This window comes from Nilaparvata lugens, chromosome 4 (genome assembly GCF_014356525.2).
Source record: "Nilaparvata lugens isolate BPH chromosome 4, ASM1435652v1, whole genome shotgun sequence".
Lineage (NCBI taxonomy): Eukaryota > Metazoa > Arthropoda > Insecta > Hemiptera > Delphacidae > Nilaparvata > Nilaparvata lugens.
This window is the reverse complement of record NC_052507.1, coordinates 1,675,504-1,703,156: the sequence shown is the minus strand read 5'-3', so window position 1 is coordinate 1,703,156 and position 27,653 is coordinate 1,675,504. Positions and strand designations below refer to the sequence as shown.

Below are 27,653 nucleotides of genomic sequence, written 5' to 3'. Positions count from 1 at the left end.
CGAGTGTCTCCAGCGTTATTGCCCTGTCACCAGCTGGCTCAAATCTTTGAATAGTAGACTTGAGATGCGCGGGAACACTAGCGTCAGGTGATCAATTTTCAAGACGGCAAGGAAACTTGTGTGAGTGCGCCACACCAGATTTTTGTAATTTTATTTTATTCATTGACATGACGCCATCGATCCTACAAGTGTGGATAATGGATGAAGAAGAAGGTAAAAGGTATGAAGCTATATGACGCTGGCAGTCTCTTATATTGTTAAGTTCTTACACTCTCACCCAGCCAAAACAGTCATAATAGACAGTTTTATTCTTTACAAATGTAATTGTTTCAAAGAAGTTAGTAGTCTTGAATGAAAAAGACTAAGAAATTGTCAAAAAACCACAGATTTATTGATACTTAGAAAGACCGGTTTCGGTTATTACACCATTGTCAATCTCTGATAAACTAAAACTAAATACAAGAGCAGCAGAATTTATACTAGTAGGCGAGTACTGTTATTGGTCAAGGGCATGAATCGCCATGATAACAACATTTTTTTAAATTTTGTTATCATGGTGATTCTGTTGCTTAAGCCGCCATTTTGTCACACCGTTGAGTGGGAGGAGACTGTCTAGCTGGGCCAATGGCAGGCATTCATGCCCTTGACCAATAACAGTACTCGCCTACTAGTATAAATTCTGCTGCTCTTGTATTTAGTTTTAGTTTATCAGAGATTGACAATGGTGTAATAACCTAAACCAGTCTTTCTAAGTATCAATAAATCTGAGGTTTTTTGACAATTTCTTAGTCTTTTTCATTCAATATGAATAATTACCACAATATCAACTTCTCAACTACACAAAAAGTGGAAGTTAGTAGTCGACAGTAATCAGCTTGCGTTAACAATAAAAAACGGCTTGAAACTTGGAACATAAACAACCTATACCATGGGATTTTTTCTTATGCAATCTTTTCTCTATGGTATAATCTATAACAATACAATTCGGTTACAGTTTTATTTTCAACAAATGATCAGCATAAAAATAGTTAATGAGTACACAAATAATAAAATATGATCTACACACTAAATATCTCTTGGAATATAAAATATTTCCTTACATTAAACAGTGGGACTCGTGACTTTTGTTAGGATTTCAGGCGTTAGTTTTAATTTCCGGTGACGAAGATAGGATGATTGTATTCTGAGACATTTGCATCATCTGTCTCACTCTCATCGGTTCGCTCATCCTCAGTCTTCTCAATCAAGTCTTTTTCTTTTTCAACGGTTGGCAGCTCCTCATTTTTGAATAGTTGTTTGAGCCGATTTTGTAACTTGTCATAGACTAGATCCTGATTATGCTGCGAACAAAAGTGATAGTGTATTAATGATTTAATATAAAAAAGTATAACTTCTTGTTGAAAAACAATTAAATTTATAACTATCCTTATGTTTTTCTATGAAAGTGTAAGTGAAAGTGTATTAATGATTTAATAAAAAAAAATATAACTTTTTGTTGAAAAACAATTAAATTTATAACTATCCTTATGTTTTTCTATGAGCTGAGTTCAAACAATAATCGTTCACTTATAATAAAAACAGTTGTGCGGCCCGCGTTGATATACGGAGCAGAGACATGAGCAGTTAAAAAAGCCACAGACTACAGACTGAAGGTCACTAGAATTAAGATGTTGAGGTGGAGTTACGGCGTAACTAGAATTGATAGAATCCTCAATGAAATGATAAGAAACAGAATGGAGGTTACAGAAATTTAAAAGAAAATACAGGAAAAAAGACTGCAGTGGTATGGACATGTGGAGAGAAGGGAGGACGATTATGTGGCACTAGTGGAGGCACTAGGAAGAGGGAAAGACCTAGGAAGAAAAGGGAAAATTGTATCGCCCAAGATCTTGTAGAGAAAAGACCAAGACCAAACGAGGCCCATGAGCGAGACTCCTAAAAGCGACTGTCCCGAGACGACAACCCCATCTGAGTGGGAAAAGGCTGAGACAAAAATCTGGTGAGGCGCACTCACACAACTTTCCTTGCCGTTATGAAAATTGATCACCTGACGCCAGTGTTCACGCGCATCTCAAGTCTACTCTTCAAAGATCTGAGCCAGCTGGTGACAGGACAATAACGCTGGAGACACATGATGTCTGCTATCTCTTCATAGTGAATGATCTAATAGAATCAACAGTTTGCAATTGAATAATCACATTTTCTCGAATTTCGAACTTATTTTAAATTTTAGGTGAAAATGTTACTGAACATTAATTGTAGAGATTTTCATGCTCAATCTTTTCCACTTGTAATTTTTTGTTTGAATTGTATCTGAAGCCTGATAATTGGGAATCTAAAATCAAACTTTGCATAGATGGAAAGTTTTACAGATATGAGACTTGTGGCAGTTGATAGAGCTTATCAATGACTAATGACTATTTTAGGTATGAGTTTGATCAAAATCGTTTAAGCCGTTTACGACAAAATCGCAAAAACCCCTGTTTTGACAAAATTTTCGGCATTTTAGCCGCCATCTAGAATTGCATTTGATCGAAATTGTTCGTGTTGGATCCTTATATCTTATATTGTAAGGACCTTAGGTTCCAAATTTCAAGTCATTCCGTAAATTGGGAGATGAGATATCGTGTACACAGACGCACATACACTCATACACACACACAAACACATACAGACCAATACCCCAAAAACCACTTTTTTGGGCTCAGGGGACCTTGAAACGTACAGAAATTTAGAAATTGGGGTACCTTAATTTTTTTCGGAAAGCAATACTTTCCTTACCTATGGTAATAGGGCAAGGAAAGTAAAAAAGATGGAGACAAAATACAGTGAGACCCGACCGATATAGTACACCCCGTTACAGTAATGCATTTTTCTGCAGTCCCTTGAAACGTCCATATGCAGTGGAGCCTCGATAAAGTAGACCCCGATCTTGTACAAACCTCATAATACAGTAGTACCTTTTAGCGGTCCCTTGCGATATACTATAACGAGCTTCCACTGTATAGGTGCGTACAGACTTTCGCTCTGCTCCGCAACCGAACGTCACTCCGGCTGAGCGATTGATGATCGACCGGGGAAGCAACAATGGTTCGACCGGGGAACGCGAGAAGATCTAACATCTTCCATAACGTTCATGATGGGTGCGTGGGCGGTGCGACTGTGGTTCGATGGTGGTACGAGGGCGGTACGAGGGAGGAGCGTGCTCGGTGCTGGTTGGAAGCGCGAATATGTGTACGCAGCTTATTGTGTCTATTAGAACTAAACAATTATTGTTTGAACATAGCTCATATACAAATTAGCAGATTTAAATTTGAATATAATATCGACTTGTGGACTATAGTGAGGTCCACGTTATAATGGCAGTGTTTGATTAGCAATGGTATTGCTATCCTTGTCTATCATTCAACAAAGCGGATAGCGCTATCTATCTCTTTCTCGCTCTGTTCTGTTTCCAGATCGTCTTTTAACAATGTAGAATTAATAATTAACAAAATATTAAAACAAATAATTTCTTGCTTAATAAAATATAATAATTGATTATTCTAAACGAGAATGAACCGTTAATATTACATCAATAAACCTGTATCAGCTACCGTCTATAGAAGGCATTGACAAGACAGAGGATCGGCAACGTTGTTCTCATATCTTTTGGTAGAGAGTTAGTGGGGAGGATATTTTTAATATTCTTCCCGAAGAATGGACATTGATATGTCCAAAGCTCCGCCAATTTATGTAGATGCATAACAATATAATTATCTACAGTTATTACAGAATGCTTTTTTCATATCTTTTACAGTTCAATAATTATTTTCTTAGTCTATATTATGTAAATTCATCTATAATTTTGCTGTATTGTAAGCTATTGTATATAAGTGTATAAGCATAGAGAAACAATAGCATAAGTAGATATCCCATGGTATAGGGCGTTTATGTCGCAACTTTTACTGTTATCTCAAGCCGATAGCTCATTCAATTCTTTCCCGTGAAGCTGTGTGACGCTCGTAGTCTCTCATACTGTGCCGTTCATACACTCTCACCCCAACAAAACAGTAAAATCGACAATAATTGACAGTAATCGGCTTGAGATAACAGTAAAAGTTGCGACATAAATTCCCTATACCATGGGATATCTACTTATGCTATTGTTTCTCCATGGTATAAGTCAGTATATATTGTAATCTACATAAATAAAGTACTCAATCAATCTATCTTTCTCCACTGCCATTATAACGTGGACCTATATATAAGTAGTTGTGATTTGATAAAATAAAAAGGATACTTGATAACTTTCATTGCGATTCGATATGATTTTTGTATTATTGAATGAATAGAATAATGACTAACCTGCATTACATGGAGCCCTCCAAGTGTCAACACTATAAGCTCTCTCATGCCATCACCTGTCACGTCCACATACAGAAGTGACTGGATAGGAAGCTCCAGACTTCTCCTGCTTTTTAGCTCCCACTTATCGGCCTCGTATTTGTACATTAATAATTCCTGAAATTCATTAACAACGTTTTTGAATGAAATGGAATTAATCTTCGAATTGATTAATTAAGGAGTAGACTGAACAAATAAAAATGTAGCCTATTTCATTCTCAATATCCCCATGAAGAATAGATTCTCTTGACGAATAAAATATAATCATTTTTTAAACAAGAATGAACACTAAGGCTCAACTCACACTTACGCGAGAAGAGACTCGACAAATGATGAAAGTCGCGGAGACTAGAATCGACTGGTCTGAGTGTCACCATTGGAAACACATGCTCTCGACTATAGTCAAGTCTCTTCTCGACCTGAGTCACGTAAGTGTGAGTTGAGCCTGAGTGCCAGTTGCACAAAGGCCGGTTAAATTTTGATCGTGATTAACTCCACGAAAACCAATGAGAGAAGCCGTCTTATCAAAAAGCCTTCTCTGTTTGGTTCTCGTGAAAATAATCACGGTTAAAATTTAACCGGCTTTTGTGCAACCGGGCCTTAGTATTATATCAGATATAGCGATACGGCAACCCAATCGGAGAGATTCCTTTCCTGAAAGGCAATCAGCCAATCGGAAGCTCTCAGATTGACTGATGCTCGTATCCAATCGGAGAGCTTCCTGTCCTGTCGTGCCGTGTCGTGTCGTCGAAAAATCAGTAACAGTCGTGCCGTGTCGTGTCGTCGAGAAATCAGTAAGTGTGAAAAAACGGCCATTGTTTTTAAATTATGTGTAAGGAACTTATTCTAATACAGTTGAATGACAGCTTTACAGTGCCTTTATTTTATTGATTTATTTGTGCGAAATCACCAAAATTTGGTGAAGAAGGCTGGAATCAAGAATTTTATTTGCCGTAAAACTTTACAAAAAAGCAATAAGCATCGTCAAACAATGAAACTATTCATAATACAACCTCTGTCGTAAGTTACATAGTTGAAACAGTTTAAATTTAGATTCATCATAAAATTTACAAATTCATTATACTTCTAGGGTAATAGGGGTAGTTGTTGAAATATGTCATTGTGAATCAGTACCAAACCAACATTGCAATAATTTCTCATCAGCCCATATCAGATACCTCGCATTGCAAAAACTCTTTTGTTGAGTGGAACGCTTTTGCTTTCAGCCAGTTATCTAAGACTATAGTGAATTTTTTCGGTGGTAACTTTTTCACACTGCTTGGTAATTTATTATAGAGAAGAATCTGCTTTTACCTATGACTTTTAATGGATTTGTGCTGTCTAACCCTAGGTCTCACAACGTGGTCCTTTTGTCTTGTATTGTAAGAGTGTGTTTCAGAGATTTCATTATATAAATTAATATTGTTCTTATTAGCTAATCCTATATTATTAAACGAGCAATTTCTGTCTATAAGTTTGGATGTTTATATGTTCAGATGTTTTTATGTTTATATAAATCTGTATGTGACCAGATCTCGAAAACGGCTTCAACGATTCTCACGAAATTTGGAACAAAGTAGATTTATGATATGAAAAATCGATTGCACTAGGTCTCAACCCTGGGATAACTTGCTGAAGGACATTAAACAGCTGGAAACTTTGTCGTCTGTCAATACAGTAATGGAGGTGTGCATGTGTGGGATCATTCAGCTGATCTAACGAGAAGAAAAATTCACCAAGAAAAACTTATTTTCGTTTATTTATCTTTTTTTAGAAAACTTGTTTACTTCAGAAAGTACAAAATGGTAACTAGATGCTGTTATTAACAAATATTGTAGCAAACATAGTATACCATTCTAAATAGAATTCATATTATATATATTTGTAATTGATGACGTGTTTGTTTTTTGAAGTGTGAATAAATTGTTATTTTGATTAGTGATAGTAGCTTAACATAGATTTTGATTTTGAATCTAGAATGAATTTGAAAAGGGACATTTTTGGGCTTAAGCCTGTTGTGCCTCCTCATATAACTGTAAAATAATTGTACGACTGAGAAAATGAATAAATAACTATAAATTTGATATGGCGGAAGGTGTGGCTCGTTCATCAATTGGGCTAGTCAGTCGGGTCGAGCGAGGGGTTTGTTACCAATGTCTAAAGAAATGGCTTTTGGTGGCCCTGAAAAGGACCAAGTTTGTTGCTGGTGGCCCTGAAAAGGGACCAAGATTGTTGCTGGTGGCCCTGAAAAGGAACCAAGATTGTTGCTGGTGGCCCTAAAAAGGGACCAAGGCAGGCTAGATGCTTAGTAGTCGTCTCCGCCGGGAGGACCTCCTCGACCACTTCCTCGTTTAGAAGGGGCCTTCGGTCAAACCCCGGGCAGGCAGGGTCGTAGGCTTCCGCTGCACACACTCCGATGTCGGTTCGGCACCCAACCCGCGCATCCCGAACCGCGCGCCAGTTGTTAAGCTGCGTACACATACTCGTGCTTCCAACCCGCACCGAGCACGCTCCTCCCTCGTACCGCCCACGTACCACCATCGCACAGCAATCGCTCCGCCTCCGCTCTCTACTCGCACCGATCATGAACGTTACGGAAGATGGTAGATCTTCTCGCGTTCCCCGGTCGAACCATTGTTGCTCGCCGGTCGATCATCAATCGCTCTGTTGGAGTGACGTTCGGTTGCGGAGTGGAACGAAAGTCTGTACGCACCTTTAGGCTGGGGCGCTAGGTCTTGGGGCGCAGCTGGCGCGGCGGTGTACAGCCTCAGCCTCTCCTCCACCTGGCGAAGCCGACGTAGGGCCCTCCTCTTCTGGATTCGGCGGCCGGCTCGGTTCCTCCTAGGCAACGGCTGGGTAGTAGACAAGGAAGACACCTCATGTTGCGGTTAGTCTCGCCGTGGTTCCCTCATTGGCCTGCTCGCTGCTCTGCTCCTGGTCTCGGTAGTGGTCTCGGCTGGTAGTGGTCTCTGGTAGTGGTCTCGGCTGGTGGTCTCTTCTGGCTCTTCAGTGGAAGGCTGCTAGTGAGCAAGTGCTATCGAGGGTAGCTGAGTAGCCCCCTTTTATTCACAGTCCCCGAGTTCACCTGCGCTGCTATTGGCCGGCGGTGCTCGGCCAATAGAAACGCAGGAGCGGGTGGCGGCGACTGAGGCGCACCCTGGTGGCGGGTGGGTCAACCACTCATTTGGTTGATGCGTGGCGTGGGGAGCAGAGCAGAGCGGCAGGCTGAAAGGTAGCGAACGCGAGGGAGGTATCAATTCCAATCTTTCGCTACACATTTTCTATGCTTTTACGCTCGGTCCCCCGATATTAGATGTTATATTTGAAATCGTTCTCTGAGATAAGTTCAAATTACCTGAGCATAAGTTCCAATAATGATTTCGACCTCTCCGTCCATATCCACATCTGCCAGACATGAGCACAGTACTGAGTCATACTTATCACTGCCTTCCAGATTGCATCGAACATTCAGTCCCTGGTTCACAATATCCCTGCGAAACAAGGCATTCAAATGTAGACACCGTGATTGTTTGTTTTATGAATATAAAAATGTCCTACAAATTTGTTGTTTGTTTTATGAATATGAAAATTTCCTACAAATTTGTTGTTTGTTTTATGTTCATATGAAAATTTCCCACAAATTTGTTGTTTGTTTTATGTTCATATGAAAATTTCCCAAAAATTTGTTGTGTTTCATGCATAATCAAATATATCTATATAATATATATGATTTGATATTTTATTCATTTCTACATGGCTGCTTGGAGCCCAAGTATCAAGTGAATCTGAGAGATTTACTTTTTTGCCCAACAAACGCATTCATCAGGAATTAGGAAAAATAATACATAGGGAGTATTTTCATAGATCGAATTACTTTAGTGAGGTCCACGTTATAATGGCAGTGTTTGATTACCAATTGTAATGCTATCCTTGTCTATCATTAAACAAAGCGGATAGCGCTATCTCTTTCTCGCTTAGCTCTGTTGCCAGATCGTTTTTAAACAATGTAGAAATGTAATTAATTAACAAAATATTTCATCTTAATTATGAAATCATTAAAGAAGAAGAAGAAGAAGAAGAAATATTTATTGCCAAAATCATTAAACAAACTTTACAAATGTGAAAAATATAAAAATTTTCATATACAATACATTACAAAAACTTAAAATTAAAATATTTTCCATTTAAAAATCGATTATAATATTATCATTGGCGTTACCAGCAAAACTAAGTAGTTTGAGCGATGGCAACGAGTAATCAGTCGGCTATAATTAGTGGCTTGAGATTCAGTCGAAAATAGAAAAAATATAATAAAGAAAAAAGAAACATTTTATGGAATGTTTAATATTATAAAACATTTATTAATGTTTGATTATTATTTATTTGATTTATTAATTATTGGATATTAATATTTGAAAAATATAATTTCTTGCTTGAGAAAATATAATTGATTATTTTAAATGAGAATGAGCAGTTAATATTACATCAATAATCCTGTACCAACTACCGTCTATAGAAGGCATTGACAAGACAGAGGATCGGCAACGTTTTTCTCCTATCTTTCTCCACTGCCATTATAACGTGAACCTCACTATCTTTCATTTTTGAACTTTACACGACCGGTTTCGGCCAACTAGGTCATCATATGTATACTAGCCGGCAGACTCGCTTCACGCGCCTTATCCGTCTGGACCTCCGGCTGAATCATCCACAGATGAGAACAGCAGACTCGCTTCGCTCGCCTGCATTCTTCATCTGAGCTTGCTTCCTCCCATCAAATACAATTTTTCAAGATCGATTCAATCACCAGTTGACTGAGACCACGCAGGAAAACGTCGATTTTGGTCGTATCTTCGGGAAAATTTTGTAGCCCTTCTAACATAACATTTCTAGAACCTAGCTGAAAATACCGGGTGCGGCAGCGAAACTTCCTTTTTTAAAGTGATCGCCATTCAGTCAGCTGATGTCGTAGTAGAGCAAATTTGGTCTCGTTAGAGAGTTCAGATCATAAAGTTTTCTTCCCGACATGTTCAGTCGCCATCATGTATTGGAACAATGAGAAGCGTGAATTTGCCGTTGAGACTCACTTTTCGAGTAGATTTTCTGAGATCCCAACCCAGCGCGCATTTTAATATCGCTTTGATTTAGCCCCTTTGGCTATTGTCCCAGACCGGAAATCAATTGTTACATGGGTCACTACGTTTAGACAAACTGCAAGTGCGACAAGACGAAGAACTGGAGTCCCTCGGCCCATTAGGTCACCTGAGAACATTGAGGCAGTGAGAGTATCAATGTTATGATCACCACAGCGTTCAGCGCGCAAACATGCGTCTGCTCTTGGACTTTCCGATCGTTCTGCGAGACGAATTCTTCATGATAATCTTCATTTCCATCCATACAAGATGGCAACTGTGCAGGAGCTTTCTGAACGTGACTTCATTTGAGGGAACACTTTCTAGGACGCCTCATCTCAATTAGGAGCGATTTAGAGTAGCCCGATTTTAACCCTTGTGATTTTTGTCTATGGGGGTTTTTTGAAATTCCTTGTTCATATGACCTTCCAAGGACCCTGCAAGATTTGGAGACCAATATTTTATTTATTTATTTTATTTTTTATTTATGTCATTGACAATTACGAATCATAATTATAATGAATATACTATGATTGGGAGAAGACAACAGGCATAGCCCAAAACTGTATTTTCCCAAATTTTTACAAATAAAAGTTTCAAAAAAGAATAATAAGGTATTTCTTCCTTTTTTATCAGGGAAGAAATTGCCAACATAACGCCTGTAATGCTGGAAGGAGTCATGACAAACACCAGAAATCGGTTTATTCAGTGTATGGAGAATGGGGGCGTCACCTACCTGATTTCATATTCAAAACAAATTGAAACAAAACTTTTTATATGTGTCTACATTACATAAATTAAATCTAAACTTTCTGATCCATACAGAGAGTTTTATTCACTTTTAAAAAAGGAAGTTTCGTTGTCGCACCCTGCATGTACCAAATTTGAACATTTTCTGTTCATTTGCTCTTGATAAAGCTGAGAAAACGCTGATTTTGAGCGTATCTTAACCTAGCTCCGCAGTGCAGGCTGGTTGCTTGGCTGAATCGGACTAGGCGCTGAGACAGCAAATAATAGCAGCGTTGGTGGGAATGCGAGCGGCCGCAGTAACATCTTCCACCCAGCAATGTCGGCGTAGTTCCGCCTAGCGGACAGACGAAAGATCAAACCAGTCGGTTATTTGATCCCTCCAGCCAGGCTCAGCCAAGCAGCCGAGACAATAGAACAATGGAGTGGCGGTCTTATTCGCGTTCATCAGCAGTTTTCTTTCTCACGATTATTTTGATTTTTGTGTGTCAATAATAACTCCAGTCACCAGTAAAAGTTCCCAGAAACGTGGTTTACTACCATATTAATGACTTTTCATGATGATTTTTAATTATTTAAAAACATTGTTGACATTTTGAGCCTTTAGGCTAAACTTGGGGTCGCTGAGAACGAATCTGCAATCAGAATTTCTCTATCACGAAAAATAACGGAAAAAATCCAGCTGTTGATCTTCCGGCAACCGTTAACAGTCATCCTGCAATGCGGCCGAAACACTTCCAAGCCAGACACCCATCTCAAATGACAACAACGCCAAGCTGTGAGAAACCATCCTGCACTGCGGCGCTAGGTTTAAGGCTCTGCAAAGGCTAAAAATAAACTTTCTACTAGTGATATTTTTCAAAGTTTTTCGATTCGTTTATCATCAAGATATCAAAATTAAAAAGTTTTCTCAGGAAAGCATTTTTTTCCGGTCATTACATGACAGAACATTTCAGATTCGGTAAGAGATAAGTCCATGAGATTTAGAGGGTAGATTCTTTATGGTATTGTTGATCTAGTAAAAGAAAATTTTTCTGAAAATATCAATTTTTAATACAGTTATTCGATTTACTAAAAATCACCAAAAATAACTTTTAGATGAGTTATTTATGGTTAAATCGAAAAACTTTATCAAAAATTGATATTTTCAGAAAATTTTTATTTTACTAGATCAGCAATACCATAAATAATCTACCCTCTAAATCTCATGGCCTTATTTCTTACCGAATTTGAAATGTTCTGTCCAAAAATTTTAAACTTTAGGCGCACATATCTCAAAAAGTAATGATCGGGGAAAAAATGTTTTCCCAAGAAAACTTTTTAATTTTGATAGCTTGATGATATACAAATCGAAAAACTTTGAAAAATATCACCATTAAGTTAGATAGTTTATTTTTAGCCTTTGCACAGTCTTAAGAATAATTTTCAAGACCTTCAACGGCATAATTCTGAAGTCCTCTCAAGACAATATTTCTAGACTCTAGCTGTTACTCTAGACATTAGACTATTTAGAAAGCACTGAGATGACAGTGTGTTGGAAAGCTTTTTAGATTCCAAGACTTGACATTAAATAATTAGTAATAGTATGAATTCTCTTCGAGCAATAAATAAATTTGAATTCCAAATAAATAATTACATGAACACTGCAGAGAGCTGGAGTGTGCTGGTAACCACTACATTAATTGCCATTTCATCTTTGGTCTCCTGTTTTCTATGTTTATCTGTAACATATAAAATCGTTGAAGCAATACAAAAATTATATTCAAAATAATTCAAACAATTTATATCATTTAAAAAATATAACACCTAAATTTGAAAATTGAACAAACAATCATTCATCATCATTCAGACAATCAAGATCATTTATAAAATTTGACCCGTGAAGTATTTGATAAGAAGACTAAGTCAAGACTAAAGCCAGAATGTATTGACAAGTATTCTTCTTAACAAGTAAGAAGCTTTCTATATTGTGTACGTTCTGTGTAAGTAAATTGTCCCAGTTCCAATCGTAAATTGTTCCAGTTCCAATCGTAAATTGTTCCAGTTCCAATCGTAAATTGTTCCAGTTCCAATCGTAAATTGTTCCAGTTCCAATCGTAAATTGTTCCTGTTCCAATCGTAAATTGTTCCAGTTCCAATCGTAAATTGTTCCAGTTCCAATCGTAAATTGTTCCAGTTCCAATCGTAAATTGTTCCTGTTCCAATCGTGAATTGTTCCATCACGTGACTAGTGCAAAATGTTCCCATGGAACGCCATTTTAAAATCGTTGGTTCAAGCTTTTGGCGCGCACTTATAAAGTTGATCTACACCAAAATGAGTCGTTTACTAGCTGCGTGAATGGAGAAAGGCTGTTTACAAACTTACCGTCTAGAAAAGTGTGCATTTCTTTCATTCCATTACTGAAGGTATACTCCCAAATTTTCTATAGAGAAAAATTCATTTAACGAATTGTTATCTAACATAATTTTGTTGGTTATGTATTCTATGGCTATCCTATTGGTAAACAAGCTATCAGCGCATGCGCAGCTGCAGAGAAGCACTCGGATAGTTGGAACTGGAACAATTTACCACGCTTCGACTGTGGGGCAGGAACTTGGAACTTGGAACTGGTTTCTGGTACAGAATCTGTCAAAATTCTTCCCATGGGTCGCGGAACTTTTTACCTGGTAAATTGTGAATCGGACAATTTACCACATTCTATGTACTGTCACCTGGTCATATGGGACGAACTTTAAACCCTTAAAAACAACCCTTAGAGTTAAAATATTGCCAAAAGATTTCTTAGTGCGCCTCTAAAGGGCCAACTGAACATACCTACCAAATTTGAACGTTTTTGGTCCGGTAGATTTTTAGTTATGCGAGTGAGTGAGTGAGTGAGTGAGTGAGTGAGTGAGTGAGTGAGTGAGTCAGTCAGTCAGTCAGTCAGTCAGTGAGTGAGTGCCGTTTCGCTTTTATATATATAGATAATATATTTATCTCATATTGATCAGGATTTTAGAGTTTTAAATTGAAAAAGTTTAATGAACAGTGTTTTTGTCTTTGAACAATCTTTGTCATCGACAGAAAGATTGTTTATTTCATTTGTTGTCAAAATTAATGTAGCTTCTCTTTTGTTTTTAATAACAAACGTACCGCTTGTGCGACTGATAAAAATATGTATATGAAATGGCTTTCATGTTTGGCATTGACTGAGTTATATTTAATACCCAAAATTTTACTTTTGGTGAGTGTGAGAGTCAGTGTGTGAGCTCGTTCGATAGGACTGAAAGTTAAGTCCGGCTGATCCAGTGAAAAAGGCTAGATTTCGGTTCGTTTAATAGTACAATTATTCTGTCACAGATCGGGCAGTATAAAAATAATTGTATTGTTAAGGGAGACAGTTTCTGAGCCTATTCATTGGTTCAGTTAATATTTGTTCTTTTTTTAAAATACTAAAGTCGCGAAATACCAGTGGATGCCAAAGTGGGAAGCTATTTCAAAAAGGTAGGTGACTACTGAATCATTTGTTCTTAAATTTTCATAGCCACAAACATTGAATCATCATTAGCAGCAAGCGAGTGTTTTCCCCCATTAATTCATATCAAATATTGTTTTATAATCAAATTAATCTTGTTTTGTTCAAATGTATATATGTTAGAGATTCATCAATTAAAGTTCTAGTTATTCTGTTCTTTTATTGTTATCATAGTTTTTTCCCCTTTCATATTTGGTGTAGGCACATCGTGCTTACATATTTGGTGGATGCTTCTCCCGCTGTTCCATATCGTGCTTACAGTACACATAACGGGCCCATTACTTATGCCATTGAATCCATCATTTATTTAATTTATTGTCTATGTTAGTGAGGATGGTGATAACCATCACCCTGTCATATAGTGAGGCCCTCCTTATAGTCATTATTTGATTAACATTGGTAGTTATCCTTGTCTGTCATTAGGCAAACAAACAGCTCTATCCTTTTCTAGCTTTCTCCAGATTATTTTTGGAAAATGTAGAAATATAATTATTTAATTATGAATATTCGTTATTAAATCATTGAAAAATATTCATTTCCTTGATAAATAAAATATAATTGGTTAGTTTAAAAAACAATGAACAGTCAATAATACATCAGATATACCGATATAAATTCCCTATACCATGGGATATCTACTTATGTTATCGTTTCTCTATGATATTACCTCGTTTCTTCCAACTTTCATATTTTGTCCGACATAGAGTATGACATTGAAGATGTATAGATTTATATATTATAGATTTATAAATAGAATGGAGGAGATTAAGAAAATGGAATTAAGAAAATATTTCATCTTAATTATGAAATTATTTCAAAATATAATTTCTTGCCTAAAAAAATATAATTGATTATTTTAAGCGAGAATGAACAGTTAATATTACATCAGATATACCGGTATCAGTTATCCTCTATAGAAGGCAGTAGCAAGGCAGAAAATCAGCAACGCTCTGCTATCTTTCTCCACTGCCATTATAACGTGGATATCACTGTAGTATTGCATTAAACAACAGGCTAAGAGACTGTAATGAGTTCATGTTATAAATCGAATCTATAGGAAGGTTTAAGGGCCGCTATACACTGGTCCAGCATTGCATGTCATGCCAAAGAAGGAAGGATCGTGCCAATGTGTGAGGAATGTCGTGCTAAGCACGTCCTGCATTGCACGGCACGATGGCAATCCGGAAAGGTTTGATTTCCGTCACGCCAGGCCAAAAAAATATCACTTTCACAACCGACTTCTAGTACGGCACGGAGCCAACTGAATTTGCAGTGTATGACGCTCTGCGTGCCATGCTAAGCTAGTCGTGCCAATACAAAAAATCTGGTGTGGTACACTCACACAACTTTCCTTGTTCATTGAACTATAAGCCTCATTATCAAACGAGAATAATTTAGGGGAATAACATAATTACGATTGACGGCAACATATTTGCAACTACGATCAGACTACTGTATAATTATGTGTATATACAATTGTTTTCAGAGTACCTTTTCCTTTATGTAAATTGTGAAATTCGATGATTTTCTTGAAATTCGTCAAAACAGCTGTTCTACAGATGAAATATCTTGACTATGACTGTGTTCTTTTTATAAACTGCTCTACCTACCCACGGTATATGGAAGAAGAAAAAGTAAAAACCGTGTACCTACCTATCTCATGCATGAGAAGGAGGTTACAAAGTCCATTTCTCAAGGATTGGGTGGACCCCCCATTAGTACCCCAGGAAAAAGACTCATGTCAGTTGATAGAGCTGATAAATAACTATACAGGGTATGGATTTGAAAAAAATCGTTAGAGCCGTTTTTGAGAAAATCGTGAAAAACATGGTTTTTAGTAACTGTCATTTTTCTCAAGAATATTACGGAGCTCCTGCAATTTTCTCAGAAATGAGACTCATGTCAGTTGATAGGGCTTATAAATAGCTATCCATGGTATAAATTTGAAGAAAATCGTTAGAGCCGTTTACGAGAAAACCGTGAAAAACATGGCTTTTTAGTCATTATCCGCCATTTTTTTGAAGAATATTACGGAGCTCCTGAAATTTTCCCAGAAATGAGACTCATGCCAGTTGATAGGGCTTATGTATAGCTATCCATGGTATAAATTTGAAGAAAATCGTTAGAGCCGTTTTCGAGAAAACCGTGAAAAACATGGTTTTTTAGTCATTATCCGCCATTTTTCTTAAGAATATTACGGAGCTCCTGAAATTTTCCCTGAAATGAGACTTATGCCAGTTGATAGGGCTCATAAATAGCTATCCATGGTATAAATTTGAAGAAAATCGTTAGAGCCATTTTCGAGAAAAACGTGAAAAACATGGTTTTTTAGTAATTATCCGCCATTTTTTCCGCCATCTTAAATTGAATTTTATTGAATTTCTTATTGTCGGGTCCTCATGGTATAAGGACCTTAAGTTTAAAATTTCAAGTCAATCGGTTAATTAGGAATGGAGTTATCGTGTTCACAGACATACACACATACACACACACACACACACACACACACACACACACACACACACACACACACACACACACACACACACATACAGACAAATACTCAAATATTTTGGACTCAGGGGACCTCGGAACGTATAGAAATTTACAAATTTACATACCTTAGTTTTTTTCGGAAATCAATACTTACCTTACCTATGGTAATAGGGCAAGGAAAGTAAAAATGGCAGGATGTGCAATGCACGAGCAGTTTATGGGCGGCTTGCGATGATTATGGGTCAGTTACCGAGCTCGGGATTTAGCTAAGTTCTAGACTTTAACCGGCTTTAAACTCTGGCGTCAGAAAATTGGCTTTCCGAGTCAGAGCGTTAACGTAGTCGAGGACTCAAATAGACCCTGAAGTTTAGAGATCACGTTAGACCCTGGAGTTTATAATTTTGCTTTCTGAGTGAAGGGCTTATAAGTCCAGGACTTGAATTAGATTCTCGCTTCTTTCCCAGTCGAGGGATTATCAAAAATCGTCAAGTCCAGAACTTAAAACAGCGTGGTTTTAAACCCTCGACTGTGGTAGGGCTTAAATTCAAGTTCTAGACTTAACTTGCCAAACACAATTCAGTTATTGTTTTGGGAGTAAATGAAAGGACAAATAAATGTCATGGAATACCTAAATTATTTAAATTAGTCCATCTAAATCCATAATTTATAGTTTGCAAGTTTATTTTCGTATAAAGTTCTTCATAATATTATGCGTAAAAAACTAACCTTATTTTACGACTGTATGACATAACCTAGAAATGTTCAAGGAAATAATACAAGGATTGCATGGAATGGCCATCATCACATCTCCCAATGTGAATATTATTAACCAATGCCATATTCAACATAATAATATAACAATAATAAATTATTATTCCAGTTTTTTTTCAAAACATACTAAATTTTTTATTCCAAAATCAATGGCAAGGATCAATGATAAATAATAGCATAACGTGAAATGAAATGCTTATTTTTTATTCATAATTCAAAAGGTTAGGTTTTGCTTTGCTTTGAATTTATAGATCAACACAATACAAAGAAATCGAAACGTATTTTCACAAAATAATATTGTCACAAAACAGTTTGGAGAGCATTTGAATTATCCCGCTGCAATCAGCTGTTTTGCTATAGGCCTAATGCTTACAATACAACAGCAAAATATTGAGAATTTCCCTCATGTTTACTGCCTTAAAGTCCTGGACTCAAAAATTAGTCGAGAACTCAATAGACCCCGGAGTTTAGAACATAAACCCGTGACTCAGAAAGTTGATTTAAACACGAGAGCTTATTTCAGTCCTGAACTCTGTAAGTCCAGAACTTATAGATCCCGAGCTCGGAAACCGACTCTAAGTGCCGTTTGCAAAGTGCCAGTTTAAACTAAATTTCATATTAAACTGGATTAAATCTATATCAAGTATAATTTGTTATAATGTGATTCATTTTGAGTTGAAGCCAACAGCTGATTGAATTCAGTTCAAGCTTTCACTGTACAAACGGCCCTTACTGTATGTTTAATGTGGTGTCTCACCTGAGATCAAATCCAACGCTGGTAAGTTGACATAATTGCAGAGGTTGAACAGCTGAACCCTGGACACTGAGCCTTCGAACTGAGTGACGTGGGAGGAAAGTATTGTGCTTTGAACTGTGTCAACCACACTTATCTGCATATGGCCACATTCACAGCCGAATGCTGTGATTCTCCTGGAATAAAATTGATAATCTATATTATAATAAATGAAAGAATTGGTTTATACACGTACGGGATAGGAAATTCACGAATGACGCATCATCACGTCTTAACTACTCAACTGATTAACGTCGAGCGCTTAGCTTTAGGGACAAACTAATTCCGCTAGATCGCTCCAGCTGTACTATTCACTTGCTGCCCGAACATAGCAGGCGTAAAACCGTGCTTTAAAGATACACAAACCAGCGGCTATTATTGTGTCTATAAAAGAAGTTTAAGCATCAACTTTATTCATCAAGAACAGCGCTACAAGTTGCTATGAATTTGAAGTCTATAGAACAAACATTGAATGTGAAAAAGGAGTTTAAAATGCATAAACATTTAATTTTTTCCAGATTTTCAAAAACAAAGTGCCGTCGTGCAGGCGACGTTAGAGAGATGAGGTAGTGTGTGAATGGTGTCGGAAAATTGAAGACGTCGGTTGAAATGAATTGCAGAAACGTTGTGATGCATGACAACTATAGTGAGATCCACGTTATAATGGCAGTGAAAAAAAGATAGTAGATCAACGTTGCCGATCCTCTATCTTGTCAATGCCTTTTATAGACGGTAGCTGATACAGGTTTATTAATGTAATGTTAACTGTTCATTCTAGTTTAAATAATCAATTATATTTTCTCAAGCAAGGAATTATATTTTTAAATAATTTTATAATGAATTTTCATAAATAAGAGACATATTTTATTGATTAATTATTAATTCTACATTGTTAAAAGACGATCTGGCAACAGAGCAAAGCGATAAAGGGATAGCGCTATCCGCTCTGTTGAATGATAGACAAGGATAGCAATACCATTGCTAATCAAACACTGCCATTATAAAAACGTCATTATAGTCTTCACTATCAATCAACCTTAAACAACAAAATTGAATAATTCTAATTATCATATAGCATAGAGAAAATATATCCCATGGTATAGGTCGTTTATGTTCCAAATTTAAAGCCGTTTTTTGTTAACTCAAGCTGGTTATTGCCGACTACTGTCTATTATTGTAGTTTTGGCTGGGTGAGAGTGTAAGAACGGCACAGAATGAGAGACTGACAGCGTCACAAAGCATCACGAAAAAGTCGTAGGTCTGTCAAGTAAAAAGTCATCATTAAGACTGTTGTTGTAGCAACTTGAAGAACCCTGTTGTTTCACTCCTCCGTCTCAAGGCCCAGGAAGTGGGCCACCCCACAGGGGTCGGTCCAGAGGCTGGCGGCTGTCAATAGTGTCGGCTTCGAGGGGCAGCTGAAAAGATGCTCCGTGCTGTGGGGTCGGGACACGAATCACTCACACCATCAGTGATTCTCTCTTATTAGATATATATTTTAGTTTTAAATTACAGTATGTTATTATACTCAAGAGAAGGACTTGTACTATAATAATATGTTGTATTTGTTTGATGCAAAATAAAAATTATTTGATTTGATTTTGATTTGATTCTGGACATGTAACTGTTCACAATCACAGGGTAGTCACTAAGATTCGGTTGCACAAAAGCCGGTTAAATTGTAACTGTGATTAAAACCACAAGGACCAATAATAGAAGTAGTCTTTACAAAAATGCCTTCTATGATTGGTTCTCGTGAAATTAATCACAGTTAAATTTAACCGGCTTTTGTGCAACCGGGCCTAAGACTGTCGGATTGAGTTGACAGTGAAACTTGGAACATAACGCCCTATACCATGGGATATCTTCTCATGCTATCTTTTTCTATGGTTTAACGATAAACCTCGTTTACTTGTAGATATGGTTGCATTTATCATAATGTGTTTCATACGGGGTTTAAACGAACAGCTGACATTTCTCCGTTTAAACAGAGTAGCATATCTGCACACGGCCTTTGTTTACTAAGATCATGAATACACCAGCTGATGAATAATAACTATCATAATTATTATTAAACGAAATCCCAATTAAATGCTGTGAATTACCCCCGAAGACTTCTGCTACTGCAAATATTGACAACATGGTAAACAGCTAGATGAAAACTCGAAGATCGCTACTATGTAAAAATTATTCGTCAGCCCGGGAACCGAACCCAGTATCCCTCAAAAGCCAATCTGTAGTCTGGCTGGCCGCTAAGGCTTTGTATAAAATGAGCGCTGCTATCCAGCGATTGTCAGTTTGGTGTAAGGGTAAGCATTCCTGACCGGCAATTAGGAGGTACTGGGTTCGATTCCCAGGCTGACAAATAATTTTTGTATAATAGCGCTCATCGAGCTTCCATCTAGCTGTTACCCTGTTGTCAATATTTGCAGTAGCAGAAGTCTTCGGGGTGATTTACAGCATTTAATTGATTAATTAAAAAACAAAAAAAGTCGTTTAATAATAACTAGTAGTTCTGTGAACAGTAGACCTCACAAGTATCTGATGTCACCTGTTCTAGTTGATTCAGTTGAATAACAATTCACAGTTGAATCATAATTTACTCTTAAAACCTGTTATTTGTTTTCTCCAAGATCAAAATTCACTTATGTTAATAAACTCAGTTCAGGTTTGAATATTTGTATCCATAGGAAATTAATTTTTTCAATCAAGAATATTATAATTTCTGAATAAGCTTTATTCAGTTTATTTAATCATTTTCATTTTATTTTCAATCACCTATTACATTTGTGATTCAAAAGGGAGAATATTGATACTGATGGGCACGCATCATAGAAAATATTGAAACCCTACCTTATAGAAATAGACACGGCTGTGTAATGCATGCAGTGAATAATCCACTTGTCAGCTGATTGATTATGAATAATTCTATAGTCTGATTGATCCTATCTTCAAAGTAGATGATATATATAGTGATATCAGAGTATGGAGGAGTTCCTTTTCATTTCATATTATTCTGAAAATGCAAAATTTCAAAAACCTAGTGTATACATCGACGCACAGTTGAAAAAGGAATATTCCTGCCAAATCTCATAGAATTCTATCAACGCGTTTGGCCGCAATTGCGTTACATACAGACAGACAAAAGCAAATCGAGTTGGAACATAGACATCACTACGTTCGGTCAATTATTCATCTACAGAAAGCTCTCTCACTGATTGTCGATACGCTGAATTCGATCAGCCAATCAGAAAGTTTCTGTCCTTTAGTGTCGTGCCAGCGAAAGATCTGTATGTGTATAGGTGCGTACAGACTTTCGCTCTGCTCCGCAACCGAACGTCACTCCAGCAGAGCGATTGATGATCGACCGGGAGCAACAGTGGTTCGACCGGGGAACGCGAGAAGATCTAACATCTTCCGTAACGTTCATGATGGGTGCGTGGGAGGAGCGACTGTGGTTCGATGGTGGTACGCGGGCGGTACGAGGGAGGAGCGTGCTCGGTGCGGGTTGGAAGCACGAGTATGTGTACCCAGCTTAAGGCTCAACTCACACTACCTCGACTCGAATCGTACGACTCCAGTCGAGGATACTCCAGTCTCTCGACCTTACGACTTCCTTGCTGATTGTCACTACTTCAGTTCCATGCTACTCCATTTCTAACCTCACATTATTAAAATTATGAAATAGAATTTGTCACTTCTGCTCATGTAACAAATTTTATAATAATTATTATGAATATATATTGTCTAATCTAATTCTTATTATCTTATCTATAATGATAAAACATCACTATCTAATTCTTATTGTCTTATCTAAAATGATAAAACATCACTTTCATAAACCATAACCTCACGTTTAAGCTATTATAAATGCACAGTACTACGCAACTCAAGTCGACGCTCGACTCAGTCTCACAGTCGCGAGGTCGTGGAGACTAAGAATCAACTGGTCTGAGTGTCACCATTTGAAAACACATGCTGCGTCGAGAAGTAAGAGACTAGAGTCGCAGTCTGAAATAAGAGAATGGAGTCGCAGTCTCTTCTCGACTTGAGTCGCGTAAGTGTGAGTTGTAAAAACATCCATCCTTTCAGATCAGCACAGATATAAAGAGGTCCACGTTATGATGGCAGTATTTGATTAAGATTGATGTTACTATCCTTGTCTATCATTCCACAAAGCAGATGACGCTATCCTTTTCTAGATCCACAACATTTCCAGATCGTTTCTCAACAATAAAGGAATATAATTAACATCATATTTGATATCAAAAGGAATAGTATAATTCGCACCTAGAGCAGAAAATGAGATTTTTCCGGCTCGAAATCGGTTTTCAAAAGAAAGTTTAGAAAAGATTAAGAGCCGGAAAAACATTTTTCCCATGGTGCGAACGCTATTTTTCGCCACACCCAAAAATAAACAATATATAGGCTATATCAGAATAGTTGTTTACTAAGCACTTCCGAAAGCAGAAGTGGAAGGTGATAGCTCTAGCAAATCTGAGGTAATCTGAATATCAGGAAATTGTCCTAGCATTTTTATTTTTTATTCTGATTTGTCTAAATAACCTAAAATATGATGTTCAATTATGTGGGAGGTTGAGTTTATACTTTTTTATTCTTTCAAATGACAATAAGATGATATTATTATAAATGTTTCAATTATTGAATAATGAACAAAAATAATGAAACGTTTTTTGATCACCTTTCTTAGTTCCATGTTAGCGGCTGGTAAGGGTACTCTATCCGGCCTAGGCCGGAAAGAAACCTGTTATGACGTCAGACGAGAGTCGTCTGCAAACAATGTCTTTCAGATCTACGTAGGGACTGAAAAACAGCTGCTTTCTGTGCAGTGTGGCGAAAATTTATTATTGAAAAACATATTCTCTTGACAAATATAATTGATTACTTTAAACAAGAACGAAGACAACCAATGTCGGACTATTTTATTCATTTATTTATTTATATGGCTTTTATTGGCAGAGAGATCCTTTCGGATGTTCTGCCTTGCCGTATTACCCAATGTCATATCCTATCAACACTCAAGTTTATAGGTTATGTATTGGGTTCTTCATGTCTTCTCACTAAAAATTTGCACTTTCACTTCCTGAGTATCTATTTTATTCGGACTATGTGTAACCTTATCTAAATTTGGGAGAGGAATAGCACAAGGTTACCTAATTTTTTCTCTTCCTATCATTTTTGAATCACTTGTTGTATGAATCAATAAAGAATATGAATAGGTAACATTACATCAGATATACCGGTATCAGCTACCGTCTATAGAAGGCACTGACAAGACAGAGTATCGGAAACAGTGTTCTCCTATCTTTCTCCACAGCCATTATAAGGTGAGCCTCATTGTAGGAGTTCACTGAACCTCTTTAGATAATCATAACGTGAAGGCCAGCCTTCGATGAACGTGGAACAGTTCTAAAAAATTAAATCAAAATGTTTTTTGGCCCTTCAAAATTATTTCTTAAATATGTAAATATTTCCTATTTTAGTTATAATAATGTGATATTCATCTTCTATGTTTGGTTTTGAAGCATCTAAATTTAAAAATCTACTATGTGAAAATGATAAGAACCAAGAATTTTGTTTACTTCACAAAATTCTTGGTTCTTATCATTTTCACATAGTAGATTTTTAAATTTAGATGCTTCAAAACCAAACATAGAAGATAAATTTCACATTATTATCACTAAAATAGGAAATATTTACATATTTGAGAAATAATTTTGAAGGGCCAAAAAAAATCATTTGATTTAATTTAACAAGACTTAACCTAATTCGGGCAATGTGTAACCTTATCTAAATTTGGGAGAGGAATAGCACAAGGTTACCTTATTTTTTCTCTCCCTATCATTCTTAGTCTATATCATGTAAATTCATCTATAATTTTGCTGTATTGTAAGCTATTGTATATAAGTGTATAAGACAGTATATATTGTAATCTACATAAATAAAGTACTCAATCAATCAATCAATCATTTTGATGATGCACTTGTTGTATGAAACAATCAATAAAGAATAAAGAATTCCTCACCTCTCTCCTGGGCTCCGCATCGTCAAACTGTCGAAGAATTTGTGTATGGTAAAGTTGATATGGTACAAAGTTTAAATCGATTGAAAGGCAATTTTGTGCAATGCTTTCAATGTTCAGTTCTGGGTTCACATCCAAGTCTTGTTCCGAATATATATTCAAATATGTTTCATTATTGTGGTCGGGGTTTGGCTGGAACAAAGTATAGAGAATACAAATTTGATTTATGCGAAGAATGATAATAGGCTAAATTAGATATAACTGAAAAAGTAATTAACTGGCAACTAAATTAATAATTTGGTCAGGTTGGCATTAAGTTGAGTTGACTTTGTTAGGTTGGCACCAAGTTGAAGATTTAAATGCATTTATCGCGGAAAAATTGATTGGGCACTGCTACTTCAATCCTGGAAATATTATATTACTAGCCGTCAGGCTCGCTTCGCTCGCCATATCCGTTTAGCCAGACGTTTAGTCTGGACCCCCGACTGGATTGTCCTAACATATGATAAAAATGCTCAAATGAAAAATGCAGGCGAGCGAAGCGAGCCTGCTGATCTCATTCTAATACGATCCAGTCGGGGGTCCAGGGGGCGGAGCCTGACGGCTAGTGATCTAATAGAATAAACAGTTGCCAACAGTTTGCAATATTAAATAATCACATTTTCTCGAATTTCGAGCTTATTTTCATTTTAGGTGAAAATGTTACTAATCATCAATTGTAGAGATTTTCACGCTCAATCTTTCCCACTTGAAATTTTTTGTTTGAATTGTATCTCAAGCCTGATAATTGGGAATCTAAAATCAAACTTTGCATAAATGAGGCGAAGCTTCTGAAATTTTTACAAAAATAATATTAGGCCCGGTTCTACAAAAGCTGTGATTAATTTCACGAGAACCAATCAGATAAGGCCTTTTTGATAAGACGGCTTCTCTGATTGGTTCTTGCATAATTAATCACGGTTAAGATTTAACCGGCTTTTGTGCAACCGGCACTTAGTTTCTCACCTTGATAATGGTAATTCCTATAAAAAAATCATCACAGACAGTAGATTTGTTGAAGACATCTAAAGATATTATCTCGGCACCATCTGAAACAGAATAATAATATTTTTTGAATAAAAATTACACTTGTAAAATAGCAATAAACAAGATGGATTTTCTTTTAAAAATAATTTCAGTACTTTTAAATAGTTTTGCCTGTTGTTGAAAGTTCACTTGAATATTTTACCTTGGATCAACTTGTCTGTTACCGTACGCATTTCAAGGTTGAATCAACATTCATAAATATTTTTATTCATAATATATGTAAATATCTTCTCTTTCAAACTGGATTGGCAACTATAGCAAGCTCAAACTCGCATACAATTAAATTAGTACCAAAACTTGATGTGATTTATTTATTTTATTTTTAAATCTGTGGTCAGTTGGTCAAAACGAGTTGTTGAAATTTATCACTATAAATCTGATTCAAAATTATTAATTGTAACTTTATTCACTAAATTTGTTACATTCATTGCAATAACAGGCAACTAATTAGCAACAATGATAGCCATTTTTAAAATTATATATTTCTTCAATACCATACATTTGAAAATCAATTATCAAGAAATTGATGAATATATTTGAATTGCAGATAAGCTACATCATTTAGATTATAGTTAAAAACCGTTTATAACTTATCTATCATTCAAAAATGAATCCATGTGTTCAGACAACTTACTTGGTATATACGTAAATAAAATTTCTTTTATGACAGGTTTTAGACAACCGTCCAAATGATCATGATATTCCAGCAAGAAAAGTTTTCTTTTGAGAGACGAAAACAGTACTTTATTTACACCATTTGTTTGTGTTATCTTGGAGAGTGTGTAAATATTCCCTTGACTTGGCAATAAAAAGTAATGTGCATCTAAAATATTGTCCATAGCAGTACCACTTTAAATTTCAGTTATGTAATAGAAAACAATAATTAAAAGCACATGTTCCACAAATACGTTGGAAAATACTCATCATAGTCGGGCAAGAACAAACAAACTTTTCAGTTATGAAACTAAAGAAAACACTTCAAAATTGTTCTGTTTTGAGCGTAATCGCACTAATGAACTGATAATAATTAGCATAAACATATCACACAATTGAAGACACTTTACTTTTTTCGTCATATCACAAAAAAAAAGGATTATCTTGCTGTTCTGTTGACAAAATTCTATTTACATTACGCCGTTGGCAGTCAGCTGATCAAACAAGCAAAATCCCAACAGCTGACTCCATAGAATCTACTAGCGCTGAATGTCGGCAGTTTTAGAAACCTTTACTTGCATGCCGGGAAATTTTAAAACGTGCGCAATAATTTGTACAATCTTTCATTGATTATTATGGATTTTACCGGCAACCTTATACTTTTGAATAAACCTCAATTGATTTCTTAATTAGATTATAATAAATATAATTGAATAATGTAGTCTATAGCCTACATAAGTTTAATAGATGAATTCTGTTTGTTATTGATTGATCAATATTGATATATCAAATTATATTTACAAAAATTGTGTAAGAAATAGAAAAAACCTGTTTCAAACGAATTAAAAGAGAATAAGCTGAATTTTATCGTTGACAGATCTTGTGCATCTTATTAAAGTCAGACAACTCTAGCAGAACTCCAATTTAGAGCCACAGATCTTCCTGGAGGAAAAATCACAGATATTCCCTTTCATGAAATAAGTTAAATAGGTATGAGCATGTATTTGATAGTATTATAATATTACAAAGTAATGTAATAATGGAGTATTTTTGGCAATACTCAGCAACAATCTCACTGAAGTGTTACCACGGAAACAAACAAAGCTTTTATCACCCTAACAACCGTGCAGGTAGTTTTATCTGTAGATCAACATTTACCTTAATCATTGTTGTTCATACGGTTACAGTTATTATCATAAAACCCTGATTATTCAAATTTATTTAAATTCAGAAATTGTACATTTTACAATACCGTCGTATAATTTTCCTTGAAAATTACTCATCTAATATAAAATACGTCTATGTTTATAAGAGGATTATCTTCTAGTGAGTCAATTTGAAGGCTCATTGAGCCTAATAGGAAAATATTGTAATCAATTTCATCAACTCGAGCCTAGAATAAAACTGATAAAGTATGGATATTTAATAATAATAATTTGATTAGATACTGTGATTTTAATAGCAAGAATTTGGGTTTACATTTAGTAAAGATATTATCAATTTAATCACTCAAATGAGGGAATGAGAGCATAATTATTTATTCAGGCCAATTTAAAAGTAGCTTGTTTTAATTACTATCCAATGAGTGCATTCTTCGAATAATATCTGTCAATGAACTGTTTCTTGTTGAAATTTTAGCATTATGATTAAATATCATTAAAGTATTCATCTTAATAATTTATACTCTCAATTCACAGAAAAGTGTTTACATAACCATATTTGGACATCATTAAGCTACTTTTGCACCAAAGTTATCAACAAAATGTTAATAGCTTAATCCTTATAGATTCTATTAGATTGAACGGAACTTGACAAACACATTATGATCATCATGTGTATGATAATTTATATTCGATCTAATAGAATCTATAAGGATGAAGTTATTACTGTAACATTTTGTTAATAAATTTGGTGTAAATGCGGCTTAAACCTATCTTTTCAGTATCATCAGATGTTGAAAACTGTTCAAAGACTGAGTAAATAGTTTTTTTCTCAAAAATTAAGTTCATTTAAATACAACACGATTTTTTATG

The 27,653-nt window shown here is 36.0% G+C and overlaps 1 protein-coding gene across 1 annotated transcript; it reads right to left on the bottom strand.

Annotated features, from left to right (window-relative positions):
• Positions 1–983: 983 nt before the first annotated feature.
• Positions 984–26,107, bottom strand: LOC111061165 (KICSTOR complex protein kaptin-like). The gene is made up of 8 exons (XM_039425644.1): positions 25,601–26,107; positions 24,886–24,968; positions 23,884–24,072; positions 17,805–18,024; positions 11,902–11,986; positions 7,742–7,877; positions 4,348–4,503; positions 984–1,340 (listed from the first exon to the last, which is right to left on the bottom strand). The coding sequence occupies exons 1-8, from the start codon at positions 25,803–25,805 to the stop codon at positions 1,149–1,151; spliced, it is 1,266 nt and encodes a 421-aa protein (XP_039281578.1). The 5' UTR covers positions 25,806–26,107; the 3' UTR covers positions 984–1,148.
• Between the last annotated feature and the right edge of the window lie 1,546 nt (positions 26,108–27,653).

What these genes read in the sequence shown, in the direction of transcription:
- LOC111061165 (XM_039425644.1), bottom strand. Translation starts at nt 25,805, where the DNA reads ATGGACAATATTTTAGATGCACATTACTTTTTATTGCCAAGTCAAGGG. An exon ending in TTTATTTACGTATATACCAA is followed by an intron (nt 24,969 to 25,600) that starts GTAAGTTGTCTG and finishes ATTCTGTTTCAG; the next exon opens with ATGGTGCCGAGATAATATCT. An exon ending in CAGCTCTCTGCAGTGTTCAT is followed by an intron (nt 7,878 to 11,901) that starts GTAATTATTTAT and finishes CTTGTTTCGCAG; the next exon opens with GGATATTGTGAACCAGGGAC.